The 18771-nt window shown below is 44.4% G+C and overlaps 1 protein-coding gene across 8 annotated transcripts in view; it reads left to right on the forward strand.

Annotated features, from left to right (window-relative positions):
- The window catches only part of SLC8A3 (solute carrier family 8 member A3), a 125059-nt gene that overhangs the window by 16834 nt on the left and 89454 nt on the right, over positions 1 to 18771 (forward strand). For 4 of the 8 annotated variants that reach the window (XM_054068451.1, XM_054068454.1, XM_054068452.1 and 1 more), the window contains one exon: positions 3667 to 5478. The exons of 3 other annotated variants lie outside the window; for them this stretch is intronic. In XM_054068451.1, the coding sequence (XP_053924426.1) occupies positions 3713 to 5478 (1766 nt within the window). In that variant the 5' untranslated portion in view covers positions 3667 to 3712. The remainder of the gene's footprint in view (positions 1 to 3666; positions 5479 to 18771) is intronic. One more of the 8 variants, XM_054068455.1, reaches the window with a different exon arrangement.

The following is an 18771-nucleotide window of genomic DNA, read 5'->3' on the forward strand; positions in this document are numbered from 1 at the left end:
CAAGGGCAGTGACGTTGTCGGAATGACACTAATGTGTGTCATATGTGGATGTGTTTTGTTGCATGGGCATCAGAGGAGTGACACTGTGATGCTTCCTGGGTGACTAGCAGTGACTCAGGACTGTGCTGCAAGCCTGCCTGGAGGCTTAGTCCTCAGAGCAGGACTTGCACTGAAGGGTGGCTCTTGTCACAGGTAGACCTGCTGAGATCAAAGCTGCTGCTTAGTGGAGGGGCAGAGGAAGTGTCTACTTCACTTTGGGCAGGCCAGAGCTGCGTAGATCCCCTGCTGCGATTTCTGGACTGACTTTAGCTAATATATCTTAGGGAAAATGTGCACCTTGTGTAAGCAACCTTGCTGACCTAGAGCTAGAGAGTGAGTTTTAACTCTTCTGTCCTCTGTCATCTGAATGTTAAAACTGTTTCCTCAATGTTTTATTAACAGCAGTTTTAAAATTTAATAGTCTTATTCTATGTTATAAAGCCCTTTTGCACCAGTTCCCAAGAGGGGATGACAGTAAGAATGTTTCATTGTGTTTTTCAGATTTGTTAGGTTAATGTTAATGAACCCATATTAAGATCTTATTAGACAGTGTGTCTGTGGGAAAAATTCCTGTTTATCTCACTGTTGAGTTTTATCTGTGTCAAAGAGTTACAGGATCAGATCATTTTTGTATCATTTTAGAAAATGATGGTGACCTTCCCTTAACTTTAAAATGTTTGTCAAAGCAAGTGAAAACCAGTAAAGAAACGTATTATCACATTCGGAGATTTTAGTCTACAACCCATAGCCTGAGTTTAGAGGTCCAAACACATAACCAGAGGCTACTCTGACAGAGATTGTTTTTGAAATATATGATTAGCTTGAGGAATAATAATAAAATTACTCTCCACTTAAAATCAAATTAAAAATTTAAGAAGGATTGGCAAAGTCCTGGAGCGTGGTGAGGAATGGCTAGCAATAGAAACCATCACAGCATCACAGAAGATAGACAGATAGTGTCAATTACAGAAGGTGGTTGTCCTGCAGAGAGGGAGGTTGGTGGTAGTAGTGATTTATTTCAGAGGGCAGTTTAGTCATTGTACTATTCCTAGGCAGGGCTCTGAATTTAAGTGATACTTAGACTCTTAAATCATCTTTGAAAACAGATTTAGGGGCTTGAGTCACGTAGATGTTTTTGAAATTACTCCTGTCTTTCTGTCAGCCGTTTCTACATGGCTGATCTTGGAAAACACAGCACCTACTGGCTGCTGTACAGTTAAGTAGGAGCTGGGAGCTGGAAGTGTCAAGAGGTTAGTGGATATCTGCCAACAACTGCAGTACAGAAAAGGATGATCTGATGTGCCCGGGGTGTATTTGGAGCTGCTGTGCTTGTGCTGTTGGTCTCTGTGTGCACCTTGAGTCAAAGGCATCTGGAATGTGTCATCTTTACTGTGCATGTGCACACATCTACCTCACAGCCCAGAGATTTTGGGCTTGCTGCTCATAGTCCCTCTCCACATATTCACTGGCCCTTTCTTGGGGATTTCCCAACATCCTGCAGCCAGAGATCTGATAAAATACCATGTGGAGCGGAAGGGAAGACACAACGAGGGTGTCAAACTGAACTCAGGCTGTATGGGCTGGATAGTTCAGTCTTCCAGACTTCAAAGGCTGAGAGTGGGGCTCGCTAATGTCTCATACTGGGGCTGGGGTCCCTCTGCTCCCTGGGGGCTCGCTTAGGCACTGGGGTGAGGGTAGACAGGCAGTTAAATAGGCTAATGTGAGATAATGTGTCTCTTCTGAATTAGTCCAGGTAGCATGAAGAAGTGTATTGTTTTTTCATATCAAGGGTGTCAGATATGGATTTGTGATCCTGATACTGCATAATCAATTCTCCCCCCTCTGCTGTGCTTTGTCAGGAGCGATTTTGTTCATTTGCAGTCCTTGTTCACGCTTTCCTTCCTGTTTCGCTTGTCTTTATAGATTTTTATCTGAAAGTTGAAAATGTTTTTGTTGATATCAGGAAGACTGCACCCGCTTTTGGAAATAGTTGAGCAAGAGAACATGTTGATAAAATAGCCATTTGAGATACATTTGTTAATGCTGGTAGCATTAAAATGTTGCCTGGAATATTTACAGTACAAAGGAGAGAGGAGGGACCTGCTGAGGTGGTTAGGGGCCAGTTTATCTCTTCTAACTGCTGCCATCTGAAGGTTAGGCATCTGCTTTAAATTTTCTGTCTGGCCCTCTGGAGACCATGGAGAGACATGGGAAAGGAAAAATGCCCTCTGGAGGTGTGTGTCTTAAGTACATCTTTTGGGTCAGAACAGGGGTGGGACAGTAAGGATTGTCCTCTGGAAGCAGCTGTCTCTTTCCTCTGACTACAAAGGGAGCCTCAATTACTTAATTTAACTTACTGCCCAAGATTTAGAGAGCTACAGTAGCGGAAATGAATCCCAGCCCTACTGATTTGGCAGTGCAGACCTCAATGAAAGTTAGTGGGAGTTAAGGCTCTTGAACCTTCCAAGTGCTTTAGATAATGCCGCTATTAAGTTTGATGTTTCCTGTGAGATGCTGGGCTGTGTCTGGACTAACAAACGTGGTTTGTCAGCTAAGCCTGATTCCAAATTCTTCCAGATAACTGTTATGAAGGAAGGAGAATAGTGTAACCCATGACAGCGTGAAGGGTTCAGAATCCAGTTTGAAGTGGTGCAAGCCCTATAGTGATGTAGACTATAGGTGATAGAAAGCATTTTTGGGCAGTGATATGCCAAATCTATGTGATACGCCAAATCTATGTGATACATCCATCAGCTCCTTTCTTTTTGCATGGTATTTTAAGTTAGAGTTTACTTTCATTTTAGAGGGTATTTTAAAATACATCAGTTTCTCAGGGATGCAGAGACAATATTGGAGGGTACATGCATTTTGCACTGTATTCTGGATTCATGAAAACAGCTTTTTCTAGCTGTGGTGGTTTTGTAGGTTTCTGTGGCCTTTTAAAAGCAGGATTATTGATGTAAAATGTGATTGTTGAGATCACAACGGACAGGATAGTGAGTAAATGGGCTTTACCGAGCATGAGTCCTCTGCCCTGTTTCTGGGCTGACAGCTTTACCTCCTAATGTGGAGGCCCTGTGCCTCAGAAGCTTAGGGGAGCCTTAGGACCCTTCTGGAGACTCTGCAGCCTATTGGTGGGAATGGCTATGGGGATGATTTGGCCACTTAAGTACTCCATAATTCATAACTGAATTATGACCTACAAATGGACTTCGTTTGGAGATTGCTCACTGGCCTGAAATGGTGCTTCTAGTGTTGCTAGCGATTCCTTGACTTGGTTACTTGTGCTGAGTTGAGGTGCTATGTGCCAGGGAGCACCATGACATCATTAGGTGAATGACGGTTAAGCATATAGTACTTCTCTTGCATATGTCAAGAGTGGGCTATTATAGGTACACGCTTTTGATCTGAGTTACTTTTGTAGCAATTGACCTTCATGTGCTGGGCACGTAAATGCTACGGTTTGTTAGAGTCCTTGCTAAAAACCTTCTTCAAAATGACAGAGGCACAACCCATGCATCTCTACCAGTACTCTTCAGTGGTGACATACTGAAGTGCGTTTGGGTAATGTTGCATCTTCCTCTTCTCTCATGCTTCCCTTCCCCCTCTCTGTTTTGTTTGTTTCAGGTTCTCGGCCTTTTTGGATCTACACAGTGGAAGTTGCATCTTGTGTATGGCGTGGTTAAGCTTGCAACCTGTCACCTCGGCCTTCCTCCATTTTGGGCTGGTTACTTTTGTACTGTTTTTGCATGGTTTGCAGGTGGATGCTGGCCTGACGGGAGACTCAACCAGTTCAGTACAAAACAGCTCGTGTTCAGGATCTTTTGACTGCAAGGAAGGTGTTATCTTGCCAATATGGTACCCAGAAAACCCATCCTTGGGGGACAAAATTGCCCGTGTTATTGTATACTTTGTTGCACTGATCTACATGTTCCTTGGAGTCTCCATCATTGCAGATCGTTTCATGGCATCTATAGAGGTCATTACATCACAAGAAAAAGAAATCACAATTAAGAAACCTAATGGAGAGACCACAACAACCACCATTCGTATTTGGAATGAAACTGTTTCCAACTTGACCCTCATGGCTCTGGGATCCTCTGCTCCTGAGATCCTTCTGTCTCTGATAGAAGTGTGTGGGCATGGATTCATAGCTGGAGACCTGGGGCCATCTACAATTGTTGGCAGCGCTGCTTTCAATATGTTTATCATCATTGCCATCTGTGTCTATGTGATCCCTGATGGGGAGACCAGAAAGATAAAACACCTGAGGGTTTTCTTTGTCACAGCGGCATGGAGCATTTTTGCTTACATTTGGTTGTATATGATCCTTGCTGTCTTCTCTCCAGGTGTGGTTCAGGTCTGGGAAGGTCTGCTCACACTTTTCTTCTTTCCGCTTTGTGTCCTTCTGGCTTGGATAGCAGATAGACGTCTACTTTTCTATAAGTATATGCACAAAAAGTACCGTACTGACAAGCACAGGGGCATTATCATAGAATCAGAAGGTGATCACCCTAAGGGAATAGAAATGGATGGCAAGATGATGAACTCCCACTTTCTGGATGGAAACTTAGTGACTATAGAGGGAAAGGAGGTAGATGAATCTCGTAAAGAGATGATCAGAATCCTTAAGGACCTGAAGCAAAAGCACCCAGAGAAAGACTTGGACCAGCTGGTAGAGATGGCTAACTACTATGCCTTGTCTCATCAGCAAAAAAGCAGAGCCTTTTATCGCATTCAAGCCACCAGAATGATGACAGGAGCTGGCAATATTCTGAAAAAGCATGCAGCTGAGCAAGCTAAGAAGAGCACCAGCTTGCATGAGGTGCGGCCAGATGAACCCGAGGAATTCATCTCCAAGATTTATTTTGACCCATGCTCCTACCAGTGTCTTGAGAACTGTGGTGCTGTTCTCCTGACAGTGGTGCGGAAAGGAGGGGACATGTCCAAGACCATCTATGTGGACTATAAAACAGAGGATGGCTCTGCCAATGCCGGTGCTGACTATGAATTCACAGAGGGGACTGTTGTCTTGAAATCAGGGGAGACCCAGAAGGAGTTCTCAGTGGGAATTATCGATGATGATATCTTTGAGGAAGATGAACATTTCTTTGTGCGACTTAGTAACCTCCGTGTGGTAGAGAGTGAAGAACCTCCAGAGCTCAGTAACTCCCCATACCCAAAGGCCATATTGGCTTCTCCTTGTGTGGCCACAGTGACTATACTGGATGATGACCATGCTGGCATCTTCACGTTTGAGTGTGATGTTATTCATGTCAGTGAGAGCATTGGTGTGATGGAAGTCAAAGTCCTAAGGACATCAGGTGCTCGGGGTACAGTCATAGTACCATTTAGGACAGTAGAAGGGACAGCGAAAGGAGGTGGAGAAGACTTTGAAGACACTTATGGGGAGCTGGAGTTCAAGAATGATGAAACTGTGTAAGTACCCCCTTCATTTCTGTTCCTGGGTCAATTTTTGTTGTTTAACCCCACATTTTGCTTCCATTACAGGTGAATGCTGTAGGCAATGAAGGCTCCTTTCTTCAGCTTTCCTTCAGTTTCCCTACTTACCTCTTTCAGGCAAGAACCGACAGCAGGATTTAAGAGCTCAAAGCTCTTGTCCCTTCTCTCTTGGGAACAACAAAGCAAGGCTTAGAAATACTGCAGGGGGATGAGAGTGTAGAAGGAAAATATATGTCATTCTCTGAGGTCCTATACTAAAATTAAGGGTTGAAAGAGAGTTAAAGTGGAGAGAGAGAAAAAAAAAAAGGGCGAGCTTTTACCTGGCTGAGCAAATACGGGAAAGCCTCTTTTTGAATACCAAAGATAGAGAGCACAGGAGTTTATTGCTAACCCTAGATGAAAAGTTTACACCAGTTATTCCCAGGCAAGCAAGAGCTGCTCAATAGACATGGGGCTTTATTTTCACTATGTCCCTACGCTGCCTTTGCAACTTGCAGATCTATGTGGCAGCTAATTCACAGCACAGGCACAGCTGCAAGCTGTTCTGCAGGACTTGTGAAATCCCTCAAGCCTCTTTGTCCCTGTGGTCTACTCATATTCCCCACGTCACCTTTCTATGATGTCCTTATGTCTGTTGTTGTACTACCTGTGGTTTTCTCCCTTGTAAAATACCATGGCAATTGGTAATAATGGTCTAAAGCACTGCAGCTCACAGCCTGTCCATGTGGCTCCATGACCCAGTGTTTTCATACAGAAGAAAGAAGTGAAGCAGAATAGTCTGCACCAGTCTTGTTAGTTCAGCTCTTTTATTGTGTACAAAGTAGCTGATAGGAAACTAGGAAGTAATAAAGACCAGAGAGGTGATAATGTCTAATTGCTTTAAGTACCTGCTGTTAACATTAGTGGGGAATGAGGAGAAACTCTTAGCTAAGTAGGGAGAGGGAGGAGACTGTGAACCTGATGCTAAAACTCCCTAGCTTTAAGTGACTAGGTTCCTCTTGTTAACACCTAATCACTTGAGCCATCAAAGGAAGAATTGTGCATACTTGAAACTTGTGGCAGAGAAAGGAAATCTTTGTACCCAGCCTCCCAACACAGTACCAGAAAGGATGTTAATATATTAAATGCTATGGACTAGGGTTGCCCTAATTCAATAGCACCTTCTACCTTCGCTCACTAAACCATTTAATCCAGCTAATATCCACAGTCCTGATGCTTGATTGTAAGTACATGTTCTTCCCTAGTAAAGGAAGAGAAGCTCCTGGTTAGCTAGGTTCAGCCATTAGCAGAGATGGAAGAGAATCAGCTGTCCTCATCTGGCCTTGTCAGGGAGAAGTCCCATGCAGGTTAGTCTCCTTAACTGGGCCACAATCTGATTTCTCTTGAGAAAGACAAGAAGAATGTCAGCTGTGTGGTTACAGTTTCCTGTGAGCAGACTACCTAAGATATAAGTACTATCTTGCTTCAGCCAGATCTTGAATAAAAGAGACTTTTCTTTCTTGAAAAAGACCCATCAGTGAAAGGACAGCAAATTTGGGGTGCCAGAGAAATAGCCCATGAGCCCTCTTACTCCAAACTGCACTCCCTTTCTTTTTTCTTCCAGCTGACGGAAGACTTCATTTTGTCTTTGAAAATTGTGACAGAAGGTCAGAGCACACCCACATAGGTGCTTCACTTAGGTTAAAACATATCACAATCAGCAGGACTGTGTGCATCCTTGTGGGACAGACAGAAAATGAATGTTGTCCAGAAAACAAGTATGTGTTGGTTACTTAACACTGTGGTTTGTGACCCAGGGAAAACAACCTAGAACACAGATGAGACCTTTGTGGTGTGCTTAAAACTGTTCCCACACCTAATGCATTTCACTTCTGCATCAAAAAAATGATGGGAATGAAGCCTGCTAACCACAGCGGCCATGGAGACCAAGTGGCTATCAGAGATTAATTTCTTCTGAAGCTAGAATTAGTATGGGTGACTAACGTAGCACTTAATCAAACTAATAAGCCTAACAAAGAAGGAGATCATGTCAGCCAGCAGTCTGCCTTTATTCACTTCTGGGTTTAATTTTAAATCTCTAGGTCTTCTGGGAGTGGAGTTTTGGACTGGGAACATGTGAAGGTAGTTTTTGGTAATCAGCCCTTGGCCTTTAAATTCAGTGAACACACGTCAGTTGCTGTACTTTGTTATCTCTTCTTTAAGGTGCAGGTGAAAGTAGCTGTAGAAACCTGGATGTAATAATAGATGGGTTTAATCTCTTCCTCCTTTATGCTTTCTAAATCTAATGGAGAAAAATAATTTTGAGCAAATATCCAGACTGCAAACAAGCTTGAGGTAATTCAAGTATGAATTTGGAGTTCAGATTGCTAATATTACTATTCCAACAAGCTCTATATGGATTTGGTCAACCCTAGTTTGAGTAGATGGGTTAATAGGGTGTTTGGGACAATTTTGCTGACCTGGAGGGCTGTATAGAAGTGTCTGGTCATGGTATTTCTTGGTACACGCCTGTATGAAAACACTGGGTCACTGAATAGCCTGGTGTTGCCTGGCTGAATGTTTTAGGCCCTGCCTCTTAAACGTCTGGGCACTGAGGAGAACCCACCATGAGGTACTGATATCCCCTATATACTAAAGCGGGACTGAGGTTCCACAAAGCCCAGTGCAGAACAGAGGGGAAAGCAGGGAGAATGAGATAGACAATGTCAAGGACAGGGGGTCAGAAAGCAATGAGAAATTATGTGCTTCCCACTTCAGTCTAATCATAAGGCCTGTGCTTAGGAAAGGTGGAACTTGAATACTGGTTTCCATGCTGATGTAGGAGCTGCTTGTGGATCAAGTCCTGCCCCTCTCAACGCTTTAACTTTGTCATTCTCCTCGTGGAGTCACTTTGAAAAGATTTTTGACTCCTGGAGGAAGGACATGTGCTAACAGCATCTTGTGAACACAGTAAGACAGTGCTAAGCTTTGCTGTGGCTATGTATGTATGCTAAGGATCTGCAGAACTGCAGCCACCAAGGAAGCACTGGTGGGTGTAAACCAGAGGGGAATAAAAGCTTTAATTCATGTTCTTGACTTGCTCTCAAAACACACAAATTAAAAAACTTGAAATTCAGTTCTGTAGCAGCAGGTGATCTGTAAGTAGTTTGTAGGTTGGCCTCCTTAAGTGTAGCAATAGCTAGATTAATCTGAGGGGCATTGGATTACACAGCATCCTTGAGATTGAATTATAGGAGAGGCACTGCCATCTACCAAATCCCCAGGGCCAAGGTTAAGCACTTTCCCTGAAAAATAAATGGAGAAAGAATCTTCTCTTAAATATAACAAGATAAATTAAACTATCTCAGGGTTGTTTTTAAGAGGCTTTCCCTAAGATATGTGGGACTAAAAAAAGATGTATTGGTGCAAACATACAGAATGAGAGGGAAGTGGATCCTGCCACCGGCTCTTGCTTATTGCCTCTGTGATTCTTTCTGGACTAACATGGTCAAAGTTTCCTTACTCACATTTGGGTGGGAGCAAAAGAAAGCAGGCTGAGATGAGGAAGTTTGAAACAATCCTGTTATTACTGAATATGGTCTTAGGCGATGTGTGTGTGTGTGTGCATGGATTTGTATGGGTGTTGAATAGCTATAAGTCAAGGCATATAATCTTGAGTGCTGTCGTCTGCTGAGAACGGAATTGATCAAATATCAAACAATTGATTATGCTGCCACTTCTTCAATACATCTGTTATTTCTAAACTCCCACTTCCGTGAGGGTCAGAAATGACCTAAGCAACTGAAGCAGAATCCTGGTTCTCTTGTTGACTAAAAGGAAACTCAAGAAATCAAACCCCAAAGAGATTTTTTTTCAAGATGACGGAACACTTTTCTGTTAAATATTTTTGTATGGAAATAACTGTTGTGTTCTTGGAAGTATGGATATGTAGAAAAATTATTGACCCAGCTGCTTTATCCTGTCCAAGCAATAAAGAAATCATTAAGAGTGAGCAGCAAGAAGTAAACTGGGTTTTAAAGGATTTTCTTTTAGTGAAATAAAGGGAAATCCCAGCAAGTTGTTGCATTTAATTTAAATTTTCTGTGGTTAAATGGTTTGAATGTTTAAAACTTAAAATTCATATGGAAATTTGTCTATGTTGCTTTAGAAAGTTTAGGAAGGGACACAAATTACTAGTAGATAATTTATATGCTAGCTAGAAAATAAAATGGTAAGTTCTGCTGTGGCCACGTCACTTGCAGCAGCTACGCTGAGTTAAGGTTTAGGCGGAGCAATTGACTTTGTTACTTGCCTTTGTTGCTGGTTGCTCAGTTACTTGCAGGACCTGAAGGCTACTAAAGGTGTAGCTGTCTGCCCTGGGACTCTAGTTCCCAGAGTATTGCCTGTGTCTTAGGAAGGAGCCGGTTGTTGGGAGATGTTGTGTTATTAAAAAGGTATTAAATGGCCTGCAAAGCTTCTTTGCAAAGTTGGCACAGCTGAACTTCGGTAACAAGTAGAAACCTTCAGTCACTTATCTATGAGTGTGTAAGGCAGAGCTCTCAGTCACAGAAGGCCTGTCTTCTCTGTTCACACAGAGGCTGCTGGAGACAAACGTGAAGCCTACCTCAACAGACAATGAGATTTTTTTTTGTCTTTAGGATTTGGGCAGGATATTGTGTGCAAGTTGTGTGTTGCGTCTACTTGTTTGCTTCTCCTCAGAGAAGCCTTCAGGCTGCTGTGTGAATGGCTGTGGCTCCTTCACAGAGTCACCATGAGCCTTGGGCTGTCTCTGAGTTCATGCTTAGCTTGGTGGGTCTGCTCCTCTAAAGTGCTGCCGCAACACTCAACAGTAGAAAACCACACGTGTTTCTTCCTATTGGAGGCTTCAAGGCATTTTCTGCCTGGGAGCGCTTTGAGTGTGCGTGTATATATGTATGTGAAGGCCAGAGCTGTGCTAAAGTTGCTGCTGTCTGGGTCAAGCTCAGATCAGTGCTTTGCTTCAAGGCTGGTCGTTAACAAGTGGCCCAGGCAGTTACTACATGCTGCTGCTGCCACCCTCTTGCCTGTGTGTTATGCCACCCTTGTTTGGTGGGAAGGTCAGTCTCCCTTTCTCCTCCTTTTCATCTCCTATTCCCCCACACTTGGATGCAGAGATACCTGGGCCGTAACCCCTTGCTCATGGTCCTGCCATGGTGGCTGTTAGCTTCCCTCAGCAGATCTGGCGAAGGTGATAGTGGAGAAAGGTGAACAACATTGTCTGTTTGAAGGATGTCATGCTGAGGTTTGGTGTAATTAATTGCCCTTTCTTTTTGCCATTCAGTGCTTGAGGAAACTGTCAACTTAATTTTTTAATTTGATTGCCTACACAATCATGGTTGTGGCATTTTGAGGGGAATGCTATTAATGATGCTTAGCTCAATGGTACAATGTTTGTAAGTAGATCTCATAGCACTTTGCAAAGGAGATTGAGGGACATTATTCCTGTTTTGTAGATGGGGGGAAAATACAGAGAAAGTAATTTCTATTTCCTCTGGATTACCCAGCAGATCAGAGGCAAAGACAGGAATAAAACTGATCTCCCTGAACTGCTGGCCTGTGCTCTATCCAGAGGAAGGTCTGTGTACATTGAGCTTGTAATTTCCTGTAACTCAGCACCACGTTGAATTTATACAGGTTCACTGACCTCTACCCAGCCATTGCAAATCAGATTGGTACAGGTATAGGTGGTAGCTGCAATAGCTCACTATTCCCTCAAGCTGTCAACGGGAACTGTGGTTTTGGGTGCTCATTTTCCTAAATTAAATTCTGGTCAAATGGCATGGAAGTGTGCTGCATCTGCAGACCTTGGCTTATCTATAGTAGCTGTCATGACTTCAATTAATGACTGAGGTCATAAAAAATTGATTTTGATAATCTAGTCCGAGCTCTTGTTCAACAGCTCCCCTAGACCATGCACTGATCCTAACTCTCTAGGCTCTGAGGAGAACAGCTCTCAGAAAATTAAGACTAATTGGTGGGACTCCAAGTGATGCGAATTTGTTGTGCGAGGCTGATGGTTTCCTTCTCTCAGGATACTTCCTTACCATTAAAGCCTTATTGAGATTGAACTTGAGACTGAATTCTCCAAACTCTTCTCCAAGTTGTTTCCATCAGCGGGTAAGCTCCTTCTGGCTTTCTCGTCCTACACCTTCACATAAATTAGAAGTTCTTGATTCCTATTTTAGTTCAGAATAAGGGAAAACAGTAGCAGCTGTTCCTAAGTTAAAAAAAAAAAAAATAATTTCCCTTGCTATGCTGCCAGTGGTGAAAGGCTGTTCTAGTTGCTTCTTGCTGTAAAATTCTCATGTTAGTATTCTTAACACTACCAGTTTCTACTTTAATTGAAGTTCTTCAAATACACACACACATGCGCTGTGTTTCTGCTGTAGTCCTGCTGTGAGTCTAGGTGGTGTGATCTGCAGGGGATTAGTGAAAGGCGTCAGGGGACTGTTCCTGGAGTGTATGTAAAATCAGCCAGCAGAAATGTGAGACTGTGGCACCGTCCTGGGAAGAAGAGAAGCCCTGAGCTGACCTTTACCTTCCCAGATAGCCCTGTTGGCAGGTTTCAGGGGGCACATACTTGCCATCTGTTCATGAAAAAGGACAAATGACATTCTGTCTCAGAGGCTGTGACTTCTTGCCCATCAAAGGAGAGGGCATTTGTATGAGTTTATATGACAACATTGAACAGAGGACACCTGGGACCTCAGCTAAAAAGAGAGGCATGTGTTAGAGATTGGCTCTTCAGAGCTGGTGCATGCTCTGATCTAGCAAACCTTGGGAAGCTCAGAGGTTCCTGTAGTAGGAAGCCCTTGGAAAGGACATTCTGGTAGGTATCAGAGAGGGCACTGGTATTCCTAGACTAGAGCAAACACAGAGAAATTCACCCTGCTAAATGACACAACAAAGTTTTGTGTTTCAAGATGAACAACAGTCCAGAACGGATACAAAAAACAAGTTTACTGTGGTTTGGGTGAGCTTTGCCTCTTTTACTCATACTGACTCATACTGATTTAGCACAAACACAGGCTGCGGGGAGAATGGGTTCAGAGCAGACCTGAAGAGAAGGTCTTGGGGTGTTGGTGGATGAGAAGCTCAACATAAGCCAGCAGTGCGCACTTGAAGACCTGAGAGCCAACCCTGTCCTGGGCTGCATCAAAAGAACTGTGACCAGCAGGTCAAGGGAGGTGGCTATGCCTCTCTACTTAGCTCTCTTGAGACCTCACCTGGAGTACTGCATTCAGTTCTGGAGTCCTCAGCACAGGAAGGATATGGATTTGTTAGAGTGAGTCCAGAGGAGGGCCACAAAGATGATCAGAGGGCTGGCACACTTCCCATGCAAGGACAGTCTAAGAGAGATGGGTTTGTTTAGCCTAGAGAAGAGAAGACTCCAGGGAGATCTTATAGTGTCCTTCCAGTACTTAAAGGGGGCTACAGGAAAGCTGGGGATGGGTGCTTTATCAGGGAATGCAGTGATAGCATGAGGGGTAACAGTTTTAGGCTGAAAGAGGGGAGATTTAGGTGAGATATTAGGAAGATTTTTTTTCCTGTGAGGGTGGTGAGGCACTGGAGCAGTGGATGCCTGAAGTCATGGATGTCCCAACCCTAGACGTGTTCAAGACCAGGCTGGATGAGACTTCCAGCAACCTGATCTAGCAGAAGGTGTCCCTGCCCAAGGTGGGGTAGGGTGGAACTGGATGATCTTTAAGGTCCCTTCCAACCCAAACCATTCTATGATTCTGTGACATACTGGAGAGAATCTAACAAAGCCCACAAAGATGATTCTGGGACTGGAGCATCTCACCCATGAAGAAAGGCTGAGAGAGCTGTGACTGTTCAACCTGGAGAGAAAGCAGCTCAGGGGGATCTCATCAATACACATAAATAACTGAAGGGATGGTGCCAAGGGGATTTGAGCCACTGACAGGACAAGAAGCATTGGGCACTCACAAAGCACGTGAGGTTATCTCTGAAAATTAATAGACCATGTATCATTCCAAGTATGTGTTGCTTTTTTTTTAACCCACAGTGGGAATGTTAATTACAGCAGTAAGTGACTGATCAGAGTGCCAGCAAAGTTTCTGACTTAAATGTGGGGTTATCCTATTCTAAATGAGATGAAGAGAACAGGAGAGTCTAAAATCTCCCCAGCCAGAGGTCCTTTAGCATGTTTCTATTGTGGCTAAATAGAAGCAACTGATCCTGGTGAAAGGAGGTAGCTGTTTCAAATAAGAGGTGATTTACCTGTTGCCACCAGTGTGGCTTGTTTCTTATTTACCTCATGTCAGGAGAAAAAGTGATAAGAGAATTCGCAGCACTAGCTGTAGAAGCACTGGGACCAAGTTCATCCTCTGTTTAGCTTCAGTACAAACAGCAGATTTAAAGCTTGGAGGAATGTGTACTGGTACATATTTACAGCTGTCTTAGCAGATGGGATGTTGACAGATGAGGCCCCTCAAGTCTCTGCCTGGGTGCCAGCATGTAATGCTGTGAGCGTTTCAGCTGAAGCCAGTCCTGGTGTTGAGCAAGCCATGGCTGCTCAGCATGTTGGGCCCTTTGGGTGGGTTATACTGAAAGGGCAGCCGTGTGGAAGTCTTAACATCAGATGGAACCAGTTCTTACTGCCTGGGTATGTAGGACCTGACCTTACGTGGCTGATGAAGATGTCTGCCAGCCTGCCTTAAAGGCTGAGCAGCCTCATATGGCACAGCCCCATAGCTTGACTGTTGTGCCTGGAAACCCTCTTCTGGACATCAGATCCCTGACAGCCTCCAATATGCCCTGCTGCTGTCCTTCTAGGTGATGGCATGAAGAACTTCTGAGTGTGAAGTGCTTGATGCTCTACACCCTGTGAGCAAAAGCCATTGCTTTGATTGCCTAGTCCTTCTGATAGATGGTGGAAGAACTCCTTTGGTGGTTTTAGGTGCTAGGAAGGAAGGGGACTTTTTCTTTCTGCCCTGTTTGCCTCTCCAAACAGAGTTTCCAGGAGTGGTTGCTCCTGCCTGTGCTGTGGCTGTTGTGGTGAGTGTGTTATAGAAGGTTTAGCTGCTGCTGTGCCTCTTTGGTGCTCCATGTAAAAGTACATTGTGAAAGTGACACAAAATAGGAGTTACCTTTTGTGACTCTGCTTTTCTTTTCATGAGATAAGCAGGCCAAGCCAAATGGGCAATACCCTTATAAAAATCCCCACCTGAGCACTGTGTTTGCTCTGCTTTTATGCTTTAGGAAAAAAAACATGATAAAGGTATCAATACTTAACATGGGAATATCTATCTCTGCTTTACCTATCTTCCCTCCTGGGTTGGTTTGCCCCTTACCTCATCTGCTTGCGAATTTTGGCTTAATACCATTATCTCTGCATCCCATAGTAAAAACAACTGGACCGCGATGCTGATTAGGAAGACCATGTGCCAGGATGAGCGTATTGACTGTGCAAGACTAAATAAGCACTAAGCACACTGTGTTCTAAGACATGAGAAATGCTTCTTTAATTTGGGGTGGGTTGTTGTTAGCTTTAATAGCTCACAATAGTTTTATCTTTCTGTAGTGGAGCTGGGAAGAAAGAACGTGTGAACTGGCAGTTTTTTACAGTTGTGTCCGATTAGCTGACACCACCAGAGGTGAGCAGAGCTGTGAGTAATGCAAAAGTGCAGTGACTGGACTGTGTATGAGCAATAACTACTTGCCTAGCAGCCATGCTCCAGGGTTTCATCAGCTGTATCCTATAGAGCATTACCTGAAAGCTGTAAGCACGGTGGAGTATATCAGCTGCCTGGCTACTGCTGGTGTGCGAGGCTGTAGCACTGTGGAAGTGTGAGGAGCTGTGCATGCTTTATTTCAGGGGTAACCATGGTGCTTGTCCTATAGAAAGGTTTTAATTTTCTATAATTAACAATTTCTTGGGATAACTGACTGTCTTGCTCTTTTTGCAGCCTGACAAGTGGAACAGTGCTAGACATGGTCTGTGAGAGTGCGAGCTGATGGCAGCTTCAGTAGGTCATTAGACTTTGTGGTGGGCAGCTGGTGCTAGCTTTCCCTTGAGGTGTCTAAGAAAAATAGGCTCTGGGGCCTGATTATCACATCCTTTGTATGGTACAGAGCAGCAGAGAAAAAGCATAACAGATGTGACATCTCCCCTGGCTTGATAGTAAGCTGTAGACAGCAGTGGTGGAGTAGGAGAAAAGCGCAGAGTGGTTTCCTTGGTGTGTAGTCCCTACAGGAGAGGGTAAAGAGCAAAGGAGCTGTTGCCTTTGGTGCTGGGAGAACATCAGTAAGTGGACAGATGGATTTTTCAGTTCTCTGAGCTCTGTGGGGAGCAGTAGATCCCACATATGTTCCTGTGTGGTGCTTCTGGGAGCCCAAGGAGGTGAGGTGCTAATGTACCGAGTACTTGAAAGGTACCAATCCCCAGGCAGGCTGTGCTAGGACAGCAGTGCAGGCGATTTTGCAAGCCTGGTGCTGCAGCACCCCTGAGGAGATCTAGTTCAGTAGAAAAAAATGAATGAGCTCAGACTAAAACAGAGAGCAAAACCCAAGGGTTGAAATAGGCCCCTGAGAACAACACTTTGGGTGTTCAAGTGATAGAAGCATGGCCAGCCTTGGGGCACAAACTGCCTTGTCCTGAGATTGCTCCGGCTGTCTCTGAGGAACTGGGGTAGTCGTTTGCAGCTCTGGGATCTTTGCAGGCAGGACAAATGTATAGGCAGGCTGACGCAGGGTGGGAGAACCTTGCCAGTGTGCACTGTAACGACTAGAGCCTCTGTTTATTCTGGTCTGGGACTATTAATTTCCTGCCTTTGGGGACTACTTCTCAGGATCTTTTCTAAGGAGGCTTAGACCTCCCTTGTACATCTAGCCTGCCACATGACACCTTGTGTGGTGCTCTGTCTTATGACCCCTCGCTGCCACTCAAGCGAGGGATTTCTCCCTTGTGGTGCAGGGCTGTACTGGTGGCAGGTGAAGGAGTTTCACAGGGCTCTGAGTTTGCGAAGGAGCGGCTCGGAGAACAAGTGTGCAGCAACAACAAACTTCTGCTAAAGGTACCTTCCTTCCAGTTTTGGGGGGAGATTTCTTTTTAAGTGAGTTACATAGAGTAATGGCCCGCTCCCTGGAGGGTACATCTAATGGAATTAAAGGGTATCTCTATCTTGTTCTGGGCGGTGAGAATTTCCTCAAGCCACTGCCCAGAATACTTGTGAGACACCCTATAATTCAATTAGAAGTACCCTCCAGGGAGCATATAATTATATCATATCTATGAAACCTAATGACAGCCCCTTCGTATCACATGGTGAGCAACTCTCTGCTGCTGCCCAGAACCTTTCACCGGTAAGGAACTAATCTGCTTAGCACAGATTGAACTCAGTGGTGTACAGCGCTTACCTAAATGCTTCTGAAGGGAATCCCTGCCAGTGAAATAAACCTGTTAGCAGCACGTGAGCACCATTGCCATGGCATCCCTCTTTGCAACCCTGGAACCACTCTGACTGGGGCTACTTGCCTCCACCCTTGCCATCCTCTCTGACTGGTTTGGTCTCTGAAGCTTCCTTGGAATTTTGAAGGATGGAAGTTTTCTTTAACACTTTAAACTTGTCTTTTTGGCCCTCATTGGGTAGTAATAGCCTGTGATACTGTATATGCTGACAGGATTTAGCTCTATAATAGGCAGTGTCCTACCTTCCTGATGATAGTCTGTAAAATTCTGATACAAGTTTATATGCTCTGGAGAGAGAAATAATTGTGCCTGTTGAAATGCAGCAACCTCCAGTGTGAACTGCAGCATCACAGCATCTGAAATGGTTTAATGCTTTAAGTGAGGAACACCAAACTCCACCACCACGAAGGGAACTTCCATAGGGTACTGCAATTCCAATTAGCTCTCACCAGAGGCATCAGCTTAAATGGGTCTGCAGAAAAGCAAAGAGAGAGGGCAGAGTGGGGCCTTGGCGTGACTTAGGGTACTTAAAGAAATCGTGTGGAGGAATTTCCTTCCTCACCATAGAAGTCCCGTGGAAAAGTGTCAGCTGCCTCGTGATTAAAGGATACCCCAAGTCCATACAGGTCTGAGCACTGCTGAGACTGTACTGCCCCCAACCCTCCTGTAGTTCAGCAACTTCAGATGGTTCTCCCACAAGATTCATCCACCCACACGAATAATTAAACCCATCTACTTGTCACAAGATTGTAGTTGCTGTGAGTACTGTGTGTTGATGGCTGTCAACATCAAGGTGTCTCTTTGCCCTCAACCCCCAGAGCTCTGAGTAAGCTGGACACCTCTAGAATATAAGACTGAAGAGGGGAAGGGACCTTTCAGAGAAGCTGGAGGCAGTGGGTCTGTAAGGCAGGAGAATGTTATGATGCCCTTGAAGGCAATGGATCTGAATCCTGATGCATGTCCTTGAGAGGCATTTTATGGGTGAATCACCAAAGATGGAGCAGAAGTGTGCTTAGATAGCATTGTTCTTTCCTTGGGGACAGGGAAATAGCAATTCACTTTGCTGTGATTTGCTAAATACTCTGGAGTAAGGCAGATAAAGAACAAGATGGTTGCAATGAGAAAAACAAATGGATGAAAGTTACTTGCTGAGAATCACAGGGCCTTGATCTTCTCCCCCGACGTGGGGCTGCGGCTTGGTTTCTTGTTGTAAGGCTGGTACTTCATCCAGGACTTCAGTTAGTGGGGGTGTCTTGGAGGTGAATTGAAATGTATTTCCTAGGTTCTCCTCCACTAACTAGTAAGAGAAGAAACTTTTCAGCCTTGCTGAGGCAAGCTGAGGGAAGGAGGATCCGTTTTCTGCTTCCTGCTCTTTTCAATGCTGCTGTTTCTACTCTTGCCCCTGCCCTTTCCCTCCCCATAGAAAAACCATAGCACCTTGGAGCCTATCTTCTCCGACTACCTATTTAAATTGAATGCTTCAGGTCACACCGGGAAGCCAACTGATCTTTTTCAGGCAGCACTGCATTTGATTGAGTATGAGTTGGAACAAAGAGAAAAGCATTATGCTTCCCCATGCACACCTTCTCCTTCCCTTTTGCATCTAGGTATCTGCGATGACAATCCTCAACTCCAAATATTGCAACAAAGCAAGAGATTTAGCATGAAAGAAAATGTTGGACCGTTGTCTAAATCCTGGTAGCTCTCAAGCACCATATCCTTGTCTAGAACAGGAGACACACACGGGCAAACGGTTGTAACAGGCTCTTTCCTGGCTGTGTTAGGACTGTGTTTTCATCACAGCTCTGCAGTAGCTC

Source organism: Cuculus canorus, chromosome 5 (assembly GCF_017976375.1).
Source record: "Cuculus canorus isolate bCucCan1 chromosome 5, bCucCan1.pri, whole genome shotgun sequence".
NCBI lineage: Eukaryota > Metazoa > Chordata > Aves > Cuculiformes > Cuculidae > Cuculus > Cuculus canorus.